The sequence below is a fragment of the Cyprinus carpio genome, chromosome B3, assembly GCF_018340385.1.
Source record: "Cyprinus carpio isolate SPL01 chromosome B3, ASM1834038v1, whole genome shotgun sequence".
NCBI lineage: Eukaryota > Metazoa > Chordata > Actinopteri > Cypriniformes > Cyprinidae > Cyprinus > Cyprinus carpio.
Window position 1 is genome coordinate 31,805,958 of NC_056599.1, and position 12,808 is coordinate 31,818,765.

General features: G+C 36.0%; 1 protein-coding gene and 1 non-coding gene across 2 annotated transcripts; both read right to left on the reverse strand.

Annotated features, from left to right (window-relative positions):
• Positions 1 to 2,154: 2,154 nt before the first annotated feature.
• On the reverse strand, positions 2,155 to 10,782 carry LOC109063881 (protein KRI1 homolog). The gene is made up of 19 exons (XM_042720802.1): positions 10,571 to 10,782; positions 9,902 to 9,978; positions 9,703 to 9,808; positions 9,513 to 9,615; positions 9,258 to 9,327; positions 8,599 to 8,648; positions 8,224 to 8,314; positions 8,042 to 8,119; positions 7,860 to 7,963; positions 7,551 to 7,683; positions 7,361 to 7,456; positions 6,791 to 6,961; positions 6,541 to 6,616; positions 6,168 to 6,286; positions 4,872 to 5,043; positions 4,591 to 4,721; positions 3,494 to 3,558; positions 3,208 to 3,303; positions 2,155 to 3,061 (listed from the first exon to the last, which is right to left on the reverse strand). The coding sequence occupies exons 1-19, from the start codon at positions 10,644 to 10,646 to the stop codon at positions 2,560 to 2,562; spliced, it is 2,316 nt and encodes a 771-aa protein (XP_042576736.1). The 5' UTR covers positions 10,647 to 10,782; the 3' UTR covers positions 2,155 to 2,559.
• LOC122136937 lies at positions 4,440 to 4,535 on the reverse strand. Its single transcript, XR_006154423.1, has one exon. It is a non-coding gene; the product is annotated as a Z30 small nucleolar RNA (small nucleolar RNA).
• Positions 10,783 to 12,808: the final 2,026 nt, after the last annotated feature.

Consider the following 12,808-nt stretch of genomic DNA (forward strand, 5'->3'; position numbering starts at 1 on the left):
TTACCCTATTTTAAAGACACAAACACACAGAATGAGCAAATGTTTAAGATTGAGATTTTTGTAATGGTAATTGATCCAAAAATACTTGGACTTGGATTAAACCAATTTCAAATCTTGAAATAATGAGTGCCTTGAAAAAAAAATGGATGGACAAAAAAATATTAAAATGTCTATATGGCAATATACAGTATGGGATAGTTTTACCAATGGTATTGAAAATGATTGTACATTATGAAATCAAAAATAACCCTACTTGCTTTTTTTAGTGCACAGTACTAGTCTTGTGGCGAACAACTGAACCATGCAAGCCAATACACTGAGAAAAAATAGTCTGCCATCGCTTGCGGCTCTGGAATGGCGTTCTTGCTCTGATGAAGTCAGTTTGATGGCTTGGGAGAATCCTCTTGTTAAGTCATGATGTTAGGACTGCTGTTTCTGGTCCAAGCCTCTACTCATTTCACTTGAGAATACTATCTCCGCAGCATTTATGAGCACTTTTTAATTAATATTACATATTTAAGCTAAGCGTTTAAAACTTCGCTGTGCACACTTCAGTCTCCGTACTCACAGTGTCTTAGACACTAATATTTTAGCTGAATCACTGTCAGGCCATCTGAGATTTCAGTATGGAGATAAAGGTTAGGGGTTATAATTTTTCAGTATTACATGACATCATGAGTGTGTATATGCACACAGTTTGTTGTTTTCTGAGGGGGCGTCTGGCAGAGCGTTAGGACCCAGAAGCGGTGAAGCAAGATGGCAGTCGTAACAAGCAGATATTCTTAAAGGGGTCCTATTATGCTTTTTTATTTGTATTTTTTATTTTAGTCAGTGTGTAGTGTGTATGTTTGGGCATAAAAAAGATCTACAAAGTTATAAATCTCAAAGTTGACTCCAAAGGGAGATTTAAAAAAAAAATCCCTTTTCAAGAACTACAAAAAATAGTTTGAACTACAATGTTGTTTTCCGGGGTTTGTGATGTCACAAAGCAGCCCATTAGAATATCATTAAAATAAATCCCGCCTACGGAAATGGTTGGTTGGTGGGGAGGGGTGAGGTCATGGTTCGAACGCTTGGCTGAGTGGATCAGACAAGACGACGACAAAGAAGCAAAGTTGTGCTGCTGTAGTGTCAAGTTTTTAGGGGAGTCATGAGACATTACAGTGCTGGTTTATCTGTACATAGTCAATGCAGTTGTTTTTAAGCAGTTTTTGACATCCTATCTAAAACGTGATTTAGCCAAAAAAAATAACAATAATGTTACCCCCTCTAATATGTCCTGCAATATCCGTGCGTGCAAAGGTTCTGTGTGATCCTCTTGTTTAATATTCTCAGGGTCTGAATCCGGCTCAAATTGATATGACAATATTGATGCCATCATAACTATACTGGAGCAGACAGAACTTGCTGCTTTGGCAAGGGGCGGGGCAGTACTGAAACACCGTCTGAGCTGTTCGCCAATTACTACGCACTGGGACAGCTAACCAATTACAACACGTTTCGTTTTTTTGGAAGGTGGGCCTTCACCAAACCCGGAACTAATCAAGCTGTTTGTGCCAGGATGGGGGAGAAAGGTATTGTAATAATGTAAATTATGTGAAAAATAATGCATTTTTCGAACCACCAAGCATGAGAGCATGTTCTAGTACCACTGTCAAAATGAAATCAAGACTTTATTAAAAGAGCATGATAGGACCCCTTTTACTACTCCTATTCAACCAAGGTACTGAAGTTAGAAATTCCTGTATCATGACCACTAATTCACATACTTTGACAATAAGATAAAAGTTGGTTTTGTTCAAAGTTGCTATTATCCACATAGGTCTTTGATATGATATATTTTTGGTAATTAAATATCACTGTCTAAAAAGTAACTAGTAATTAGTACTCTGAGTAAATTTTTGAGAGGAGTACTTTGTACTTTTACTTAAGTACTTTTTTGACACCAGTACTTTTACTTGTAATTGAGTATTATTTTAGCAATGTAACAGAGGACTTGTACTTAAGTACAAATTTTTAGTACTTTTCCACCACTGCCTAACAAGCAACCATATTTTATAAAATAAGACCAAAAAAAACCCGCAACCCGCGACCCAGGATTTTTTAACTTTACTTTAAAAGAAGAGAAGAGTTGAGTTTAATTATAATACTTGGAATTTATGCTGAACATGTTTTCTCTATGAATCAGGAGTTTTGTAGGTGGCACTGATTCTATGCTTGCGACTTATATTATAAAAGTGAATCTGGGGTATCTCCATCGAAGCCAGTAACTAAGTCTGACAAACCAAAATGTAATGTTTTCCATTTCCTAGAGCAGAGTGGTCAACACATAATACGAAAAGGAACGCGAAAGAAGTGTCTTTATCTCTGCTACAACTCCTCTTTTTATTTTTTAAGCACAGATAAAATTCATATTCTTGAGACAATGGCGAACCAGACGCTTCCGAGATTCAAGCTATGTAACAGAAAATGAGAACGCTATTATTTCACAGTTCCTGGTCCCTCGTGGAGCGATGTTCACTACGCCAGACACACACTCAAAACGGTTCACTTCAAGCATCACTGTTTGCTCTTTTTCTGCTGCTTTTCCCTTTTCTCCCGCTCTTTCCTCTTCTGTCTGTACAGCTCTCTGAAGTGGAGTCTCTTTGGATTGAGCCCGTAGGCTTGCAGTCTCTGTCTGCTGAACTCTCTTCCAGCCATCTTCACCGTCATGGACCTGGAGAGAAGGCGTCCACCTCGGCGCTTCGTTTTCTTTTTAAGCCAATGAGGTTTTCCAGTCCTTTCCTCGGCCAGCTCCTCTTTCGGCGTTACAGAAGTCTCCTCCCGCTTCATCTTCTTCTTAGGAACCAGGAACTCCTCGTCATCCTCCCCTTCGTCCTGTACAGTGACTTCTTCCAGCTCCTGGGGGTCTGTTTGGACTAAGCCATCTACTACAGTGCTTTCAGACGCATCTTCTGTCAGATCTCTCTTCTCCATATTGACCTCAGACCTCTTCAGACGATCCCTTCTCTTCTTACCCACCTTCCCCTTGGGCTCCTTCAGCTCCTCCTCGCCTTCGTTCCTGTGTAAAGAAGCACAATCACACTAAATCACAAGCACTCATGTGATGGGGAGGAGAGCATGGTTCTTGAAAAAGCTCGGTCTCATCTGTATGAGGTTTATTTTTAAAGCTTGTGTCATGAAGATGATGTTGAAAGGAACACTCACTCATTATACAAGGACACAAATACTTGCTCTTTCTTCTTGTTATTCCGTGCTTTGATCTGGAAGTTCTTCACGTCACATAGCTCCTCCCTCTCTGACCTAAACAAGGAAAAATTAAGCAAGCCTCATCAAAAATGCATTCAAGGCCAGTGGGGGAAAAAAATGCGCTTATTTAGCTAAAACAATTTTCCCAGATAATATCATTAAACATTATCAATATTATATATTCTAACACTTCTCTATAGTTCCCGGCTAACAGATATCCGTCACAAAAACTGCTGTATGGTACCTGTACATGCAGGTCTTCCTCAGCGAGCACCAGCGGTTCAACTCACTTTCATCTGCTTTCAGGATCTATGGAAAGAAGTTCAGGTGAGAATAACATGGAAATAATAAATTATTTTTTTTTTTTTTTTATTATAAAAAACTAAGAAATAAATCAAAGAAAATAATATATGATAGATTATTTATGTTAAATCGTTCAAAAATCTAGGAATGCACCAATTGTGGCTTATACAACTAATAATTATTTTTATGTTTATGGCCGATACTGATAATGGACAGAATAAAAAAAATCAACTAATAACTCCTGTTTAAATCATTTTCAGCATCATAACTCCAGTCTTCAGTGTCACAAGATTCTTCATGCTAAATGAGGATTTGATGCTCAAGAAAGATTTCTCTATGATCAGTGTTGTGCTGCTTAATATTTCTGTGAAAATATTTTAATAGAATTATTTGTTGACTTGAAAGTTCAAAAGAATAGCGTTTATTAGAAACATAAATCTTTTGTAACATTTTAAATGTCCTGACTGTCACTTTCAATCAATTTAATGTCTCCCTGCAGAAGAAAAAAAATGTATTAACCCCAACATTTTAAATGGTAGCGTATAAATATAAATAACATAATAATGCAAACATTATTATTTTATATATAAATATATAAATGTAATTATCACTAAACATATAGAGTAATAAAACACTAAATACAATAAAAGTCAATAGCTTTTGGCAATGTGAACTGACTGATGTGCGTAAAACAATATTGGCAGATATGGTCCTCATATACTTGGCATCCCTATAAAATCCACATAAACCTCCAGCATCACCACTGAAAGATTTACTTAAAATGACAGTGAACGTGAAGCTCAAACAAACTAAACACAGCTTTCTAATCCTCTATGATCTAAATGTGACACAAATGCTCATGTACACCGGTGGTTTCCAGTGCAGATCTGCTCAGAGAGAAGATTACTGTCCTCAGACCCTGGTCAGAGTTACTCCCGGAGGAACAGCAATACCAGGTCAGACACAATCGCTCATCAGCACAGAACTCAAGAGTTTAGTCATCATGCAGACACAGCACTGTTGCTCGTAGCCCCTCACCTCATCAGTGGTCAGACCGAAGTCATTCGGTACAACTTCTCTATAGCGAAATCTGCATGGTAAGTCATCAATCACGTCCTCGTAATCCAGTTTATAGTACTCGTCCAGATACTGCTCAAAGGTTTTCTCCTCTGGAAACATGATCAGAATGGGCAAATAAGGTTTTAGGATTATACATGAGTACTGAAGGGTAAATGTGGGCGGGGTTTTCTTCTTGACTGACCAATGACAAATAGAGGGAGCGTCCTGTCTAAAAACATTAATATACATCCAGTACTCACTTGGATCAAAGACTGGCTTGTTTTTGGTGATGATCTCTGCAAAGTGGGACTTCTTCCTCTTCTTTCCCATTAGAGGGGCGTCCTCTTTGGTCTTCTTTTTCTTCTCCTGTTTCTCTTTCTTTCTCTTCTTTTTAGAAATGGGCTGTTGACTTGGGTCATAGTCAGCATCCATCTACCCAAGAGATTTCAGGTGTGACTAAGAGCAGACACCATTTACAGTGAACACAGTAGTTCTGTGCTGCATCTGTATTGCAGCACTATCTGGATATTCATCCAAAAATTAAAAATCTGTAATTAAAGGGATACTCCACCCCAAAATAAAAATGTTGTCATTAATCACTTACCCCCATGTCGTTCCAAACCTGTAAAAGCTCCGTTCATCTTCGGAACACAATTTAAGATATTTTGGATGAAAACCGGGACGCTTTAGACTGTCCCACAGACTGCCAAATAAATAACAGTGTCAAGGTCCATAAAAGGTATGAAAGTCGTCGTCAGAATACTCCATCTGCCATCAGACGTGCAATCTGGGTTATATACGAACGAAGCTATTACGGGTTTGGAACGTCATGGGGGTAAGTGATTAATGACAAAATTTTCATATTTGGGTGGAGTATCCCTTTAATTACTCACCCTCATGTCGTTCCAAACCCGTAAGACCTTCATTCATCTTCAGAACACAAATTAATATATTTTTGATGAACTCTGAGAGCTCTCTGACCCTCCATAGACAGCAAGGATCCTTACACGATCAAGGCTCAGAAATGTAGCGAGGAGATCTGTAAAAAATTGGTAAAAATCCATGTGACATCAGGGGTTCAACCGTATTTTTATGAAGCTACAAGAATACTTTTTGTGGGCAAAGAAAACAAAAATAATGAATTTATTCAACAATTCATCTCCTCCACGTCACCCTATTGTGCCATTTTGGAGAGTATCACAACCGCAAACAACATATGTACACAGATACGTTGTTTACGTTCAGATCCAAGCATAAACAACGTATACGTGTACATATGTATTCTCGTAGCTTTGTAAAATTATGACTGAATCACTGATGTCACATGGACTATTTTACCGATGTCCTTGCTACGTTTCTGGACGTTGATCGTGGTAATATACTTGGTGTCTATGCAGGGTCAGAAAGCTCTCGGATTTCATCAAAAATATCTTAATTCGTGTTCTGAAGATGAACAAAGGTCTTACGGGTTTAGAACGACATGAAGGGTGAGTAATTAATGACAGAATTTTCATTTTTGGGTGAACTAACCCTTTAAGAATGAGAAACGGTCTTACTATAAAGTCAGGATCTTCACAGCCGGGCGCATAGTCTTCCTCCGCAGTATAATCTTCCTCATCTCCATACTCGTCCTCATTTTCCTCATTACCAACCCATGTGTCCCAGTTCCAGTTTTCTAACAAAACATATTTATATCACAAAACTTTGGGATTGGTAGGAGTTTTAAATGTTTTTGAAAGACGTCCTTACGCTCACTTAGACTTCATTTATTTGTTGTTTTACAGTAAAAACAGTAATATTGAACTGTTTTCTATTTGAATATATTTGAACATGTAATGTATTCCTGGGATGCCAAAGCTGAATGAAAGTTATGAAATGTTTAAAAAAAAAAAGTGTATGTGGACATCCATCCATTAGACACAGTGCTACCTGCTAAATCATCGTCATCATCAAACTGTGGTTTCTCTTCCTCGTTCTCTCCATAGTATTCATCCCCAAAGAACTTCTGTAAACGAGAATGAAGAAAGGTGCATATTAGATACATGAAAGCATGTGCAGCTCAATGTCAGCATCAAACAGCAATTATTTCATCATATGCTGTGACTGTTCATAGCTCCTATTCTGAGGTTTAACTCCAGACCTACAGTCACTGGTGGGATATCTCTCATTTCACACCCACCTGCATGAGTTGGTCGTGTTGCTGGGGGTCAAAGTCTCCCTCCAGGTCGACATCATTGAAGGCCAGCTTCTCATTTCCTGTCAGCTCCTGCAGTTTCTTCAGTTTGTCCATGATTTCTGCTCGCTTCAGGTTCTTCAGCTCCTTCAGCTGCTGCTGCTTCTGCTCCTTCTCCTACAGGACACGTTAGGAATTGTTGTTTAATTGTAAGGAATTAAACAATTCTGGTTCTCAAGCTTCTTGACGGTTCCTTAGTTCACCCAAAAATGATGCTGTTTGGTCACATTAAGTGTGAAAACAAATGAGGTTTGGCGCAGAGTAGCTATTGAATAATTATTGAATGATTTTACGTAGTTGTTGACTAATTGATAACACTTCTGTTCAAACATTTGGGATCAGTAATTATTTTTTTAAAGAAATAAATACCTTTATTCAGCAAGGTCACATTAAATTGATCAAAAATAACAGTAAAGACTTTTAAATTGTTACAAAAGATTTCTATTTCATATTAATGCTGCTCTTTTCAACTTTCTATTTATCAAAGAATCCTGAAAAGTAGTATGCTTAGTTTACCTTTTTCTTCCTCTCTTTCACCTCCTCCCTCTTCCTCTTCCTTCTGTCATCTTTGCTTCGGACAGATGTGGCGATTTTGCGAGGATATGTTTTGATCTGTGGAGGAACAGCGGTTTGATGGGTAATAATGATAATTAGATCACTTAGACGCTCAGGCCGCCATATAATAAACTTGTTTATGACCTTATACCTTTCCAGCATCAGGCTCCTCAAAGCGGAAGTTGTAATGCCTCTCAAAGTCTTCCTGTTTATGCAGGAATGATTCTCCTTCTTCCTCCGAGTCATCCACATCATCCTGCATCAGCTCATTATAGGTGGGGATCCTAAAAGCATCGACAGACACAGAGATACAAAAGTTTGGGGACGGTAAGATTTCAGATTGCAGCTAATCAGCATATTAGAATGATTTCTGAAGGACTAGAGTAACGATACACATTCAAATGGCTATTTATGTTCATGCATGTTCATCACTTCCTGTAATACTGTAAACAAAACCCACCTATCTTCATCCTCCTCCAGATAGCCCTTGTTGAGCATGTAATCTCGCAGGAAAGACTCTCTCTCGTCCAGCTCGGGGTTGTTCCAGTAGTCGCGCAGGTATTTCTAAATCAGAAAAGAGCAAGAGTGAGTAAGGCCTTTAGTTATCCATTAAATATCTCAAAACCGAAGCAAAACACTGACCATGTCCTTAACTTCCTCCTCCCCCTCCAGCTCCGCCTGACCCTTCAGCCATTCCACATAGTCGGCTTCCTCGCTGTCCTTTAGAAAGCAGGAACAGACAAGCACAAAGAGAAGGTTTATGATCGGACACTGTTTTAATCTACACAATTTGCCAATATCCTTCATTAACATAATTTTTAAACCTTCTCCTCTTGTGTTTTGGTTCTCCGTCTCAGCAGCTGTCTGTCAACGTCACTGTCCTCATCATCGCTGTCTTGCACAAACTTTCGAAAACTGCCGAATGAAAATATAGACTCGAGCAAAACATTGCATAATACTATCCATAAAGGAATAGCTCACCCAGTATTAAACAACTGTCATTATTTACTCACTCTCATGTGTTTCTTTCCTCCGTTTCCAGACGGGAAAGAAGCCATACAGATTTAGAACGACAGAGTAAATGATGACAGAATTTTCATTCTGACTGAACTATCCCTTTAAGATCAACACGGGTAAATGATGCACAGACAGCTATACAATCAGTAACACGAGATAATGGTGCAAACACAGTCTCCTACCTTTCCTGTAGTTCCTTCTGTTCTTGGATGTAGGTGGGAGACGCAGCTCTCTGTAATAAACATATTATCCCCATATTATACCCAAATGTATTATCTAGTGATATGTTTCAGACACTGAAGAAGCCACTTTGATGTGCGGAGAAACATCAAAGTCCATTTCTAATGGAATGTTTTGTATTTTTTTTTTAATTTTTTGTATTATTTGTTTTTGTTTGATGATTAACTGCATCCAAAATAAAGGTTTTTGTTTACATAGCATATATGTGTGTGTACTCACACATATATGCTATATATAATACACATCCATAATGATAATAATACACATATATATAATACACATCCACATGTATATATTTTAGAAAAATGTTACGTTTATATATTAAATATATTTATATATCATGTAAATTATATGAATATAAATATATACATGTAAATATTTTCAAAATATACACTGTGTATGTGTGTGTTTTATATACACATAATAAATATACAGAGTACACACAGATATCATGTAAATAAAAACTTTTATTTTGGATGCGAGTAATCGTTTGACAGCACTAAAAATAATATTAAGGTCTTTTTAAGTTGGAATAATGTACATATATTTATTGTTTATTTTAAGACCATGGTGAAAAATTTGACATCTTAAGTATAATTACCTTCTGCATCTTTCTGGAGACTTCTTCATCAGCACTGTCATCCTCTTCCTCCTCATCATCATCATATTTTCTAAAATTGATTATATTCAATTTTATTACACAAACAATCTGAGCACTATAGAGAGAATATAAATAATCTAAATATATATGATAAATCAATTTTCATTATGCTTCCCCTATTTCAGCTTTGAAACCGTTATTGTTTCATTGATTGTGGCCACAGGTTTTATCCTTTATAAACGGATGATTTCTTACCCTCCTCTCTCCAGGATGACTTTCCTCTCATAGTCCTTCAGGAACATGGGTTTCTCAGACTTTTTTGAAGTGGACGGTTGATCATCGCTGCCTGATGCAGATGCTGTTCATTCACAGAGACAATTCACATGAAAGCAGTACAGTCTCCTCATACAGTACAGGTCTGTAACGGGAGCAGAATCATTCATACTCTCTTCTGTGTAGAATCTGGCATCCTTCTGATAGATCTTCGGATCTTTCTTCTTCAGCAGTGACAGCGTTCTGTAAAAATCTCTGTCCAGCTTTGGGTCCAGCTCCTAAAAATTAATTCATTAGAGTACTGAACGTGATAATCCGGATACAGAGTTGGCAGAAATGTTTTCAAACAAGAAAGAGAGAGACTATTTTACCACTTCACTCTCATCTGAGTCAGAGCTGGAGGAGTCTGGGGAATCTTCATCATCTCGGTCTCCATAGCGATCCTTCACTGGAACATGTGACATAAACACTCAGATTTAGAATTTTCGCGCGAAAATTAAAGGTATGGCTGCCTGCGCGACACAAATAGAAATATGTAGCAGTCAGAATGTCAAATTTGCGGGATGTGTTTTGTTTCATGCCTCAAAAAACACTGTCAGTGAAAGTACTACCTGCATTGTTACTGTAAAATAATATATAAATAGATATATAAAACAAGCTTTCAAAATATGTACTTTCTAATTTATCAACACTTGGGAATATTAGGAACTCAACACAGCTTTACTGTTAGTAAATATGACCATTTGGGTTACAATGGTGAAGTTTTGTACTTGTAAAGTTAAAACAAATGGTTTAACGTTACTTATATTATCTTTATTAAGGTATGCAACATTAACGTTACTCTTATTATTGTTATAAACAGTCTCGACAACACATACAAAGAGAAATCGTAGCACGTTTGATGTTTAAGATCGATATAGGGATCATTTAACATATTCAGCAAATAAAGTATAGATGTTAGCGTATGAAAATGCAGATTATTAATATCTGAGTGTGTGGTAAACAGCTCGTGCTTGTGTTTCTAGCGTGTCTTAACTTACGCCTCTGCAGTTCTTCTTTCTGACGGTATTTCTCATATTTTTCTGCAAACTTCGTATTAATCTTGAGGTTCGACATGATCGTTCACAGCTGCACAGTACCTTGCGATTTTGAATCAGATTAATATCTCAATAATTCAAACTCTCACGTCGGACGTGGGGCTTTGCTGCGCGACACGGGCACGTGACCTATGACCCTTCTACGTCATTTCAACTAAAAATTTTCTTTCTTCGTAGAAATTAAAACAGGTCATTTTATACAGTTTATGATGTTGTTTCAGTTCTTTCTTCGTTTAGATTTTTAGATCACTTAAATAATGTGCGTCTTTAATTTTAATTCGTCCAAGTGACATCCTCGTCGTGGAAAAGCGGGGTTCAGTCTAACTGCACCACTAGAGGGCAAGAATATCATGAGGTACATGAAAAAAAAAAATGCTCTGAATGGTTTTGAGCTCGACCTCCTTTCGTTAAAATTAATAATAATAATAATGTAAAAATAATTAATAAATAATAATAAAAATGCATTAGTTATAGTGTAATAGTAATATATAATTAAAATAATATAATTACTATATCGAAATAATTAATAATTGTGTAAAAATTAATAATAATAATAATGTGACTTCTTTGTTTCTACACTCAGTGATCAGCTTGTTAATGAAATAATATTATAATATGAATTTATAAGCAATCAATTATATATATAATGTTAATTAATCATCTATAATTGTCTTGTAGTAATATTAATATTGATCATGATATTTTTTAATCATCTGTTCTGTAGCTGCTGACTACAGAGTAAGGTGAGAAATTCTATTTAATTCATCTATTTCCTACATATAGGCATGGCAGGAGGCCAAGGTACATGAAAAAAACATTTTAGCTGTTATCCACTGCTCTGATGTTTTCCGTCACAGTTCAGTGTTGGTTAGGCTCTGACCTCCTTTCTTTAAATTTGCAGTTAAGACTAACAGGAAGTTCAGTGTTGGTTAGGCTCTGACCTCCTTTCTTTAAATTTGCAGTTAAGACTAACAGGAAGGAAAAAGTTGTAAACATAGAAGTATTCCTTTTCACAATGTTTTAGTAGTATTACAGATCAGGACTGAGCTGGATGTTACATTTTGAGAAGATACATTTTCATAAGTATATATAGTACATATATATATGTATGTTGATATATATACTTGGACGTATATATATATATATATATAATATAATACATATAGATAATATATATATATATAATTGTACTTCTTTGTCTTCTACACTCAGTGATCAGCTGTGTGAATGATAGAATGATGATAGAAGTGTATTTTACCACCAAATCCAACAGTCATCACTATGTCCACTGAATATGTTGCACACTTTTGTTGAACTGTCTGCAAAAATTTGGACTTTGATAAAAAAAAAGTAAGATTATGGATATATTAAGCAATATTCCATATGAGGATTTTTTTTTTTTTTTTTTTTCTTGGCAAAGCAAAGTCACAAAGCAAACACACCACACAAACATTGTGCAGTGACAGAGTGTCCAGGTATCTAAGGCTAATCATTAGTGATGTCAGAACATGGGATTTCTGGGAGATTACGAGAAAGAAAACGATTACGGGCTGTTCTGGACACACTGTGATGTACAACTGTTGTTTAGCAATAAAAAATGCACGACAAAGATCCTAAAACAGTTGAATTTGATGGCCATAAAATATAAAGGGCAAAAGCAGTACAAAACAACGGTTTTGATGGGACATACACTAAAGTAAGTAAATAAATTAAGTAAGGTTTGTTTTGGGTAAGTATTTATTTAGGAATGATTTTTTTTTTATTAAGGAAAGATTAAATAGATAAAATAACAATAATAACAATAATAATTTCATAAAATATAAATGCTGTTTCTTTCCATTTAACAAAAAAATGGATTCCTCAAAAATATTAAGCAGCGCAACTGTTTTTGATTTTTGATAATAATAATAATTCTTGAGTTGCAAATCAGCATATTAGAATGATTTCTGAAGGATATTGTGACACTAAAGACTATTTTTTAAATATAACTTTTTTAAATATATTCAGATAGAAAACTGTTATTGTTAATTGCAATAATATTTCACAATATTAGTTTTTTACCATATTTTTGGTCAAATAAATGCAGCCATTGTGATATATAAATATATATTTTAGATGTAAATACAGTAGATAGATTAGATAATTCGAAAGATTAACACAGATGAACGTTTTATTTAACAT

Bases quoted from the DNA above. Each gene is read 5' to 3' on its own strand.
- LOC109063881 (XM_042720802.1), bottom strand. From the start codon at position 10,646: ATGTCGAACCTCAAGATTAATACGAAGTTTGCAGAAAAATATGAGAAA. The intron at 6,962-7,360 runs GTAAACTAAGCA...CGTGTCCTGTAG, and splicing joins TGAAAGAGAGGAAGAAAAAG to GAGAAGGAGCAGAAGCAGCA. The intron at 6,617-6,790 runs GTGGGTGTGAAA...TCTCGTTTACAG, and splicing joins AACACGACCAACTCATGCAG to AAGTTCTTTGGGGATGAATA.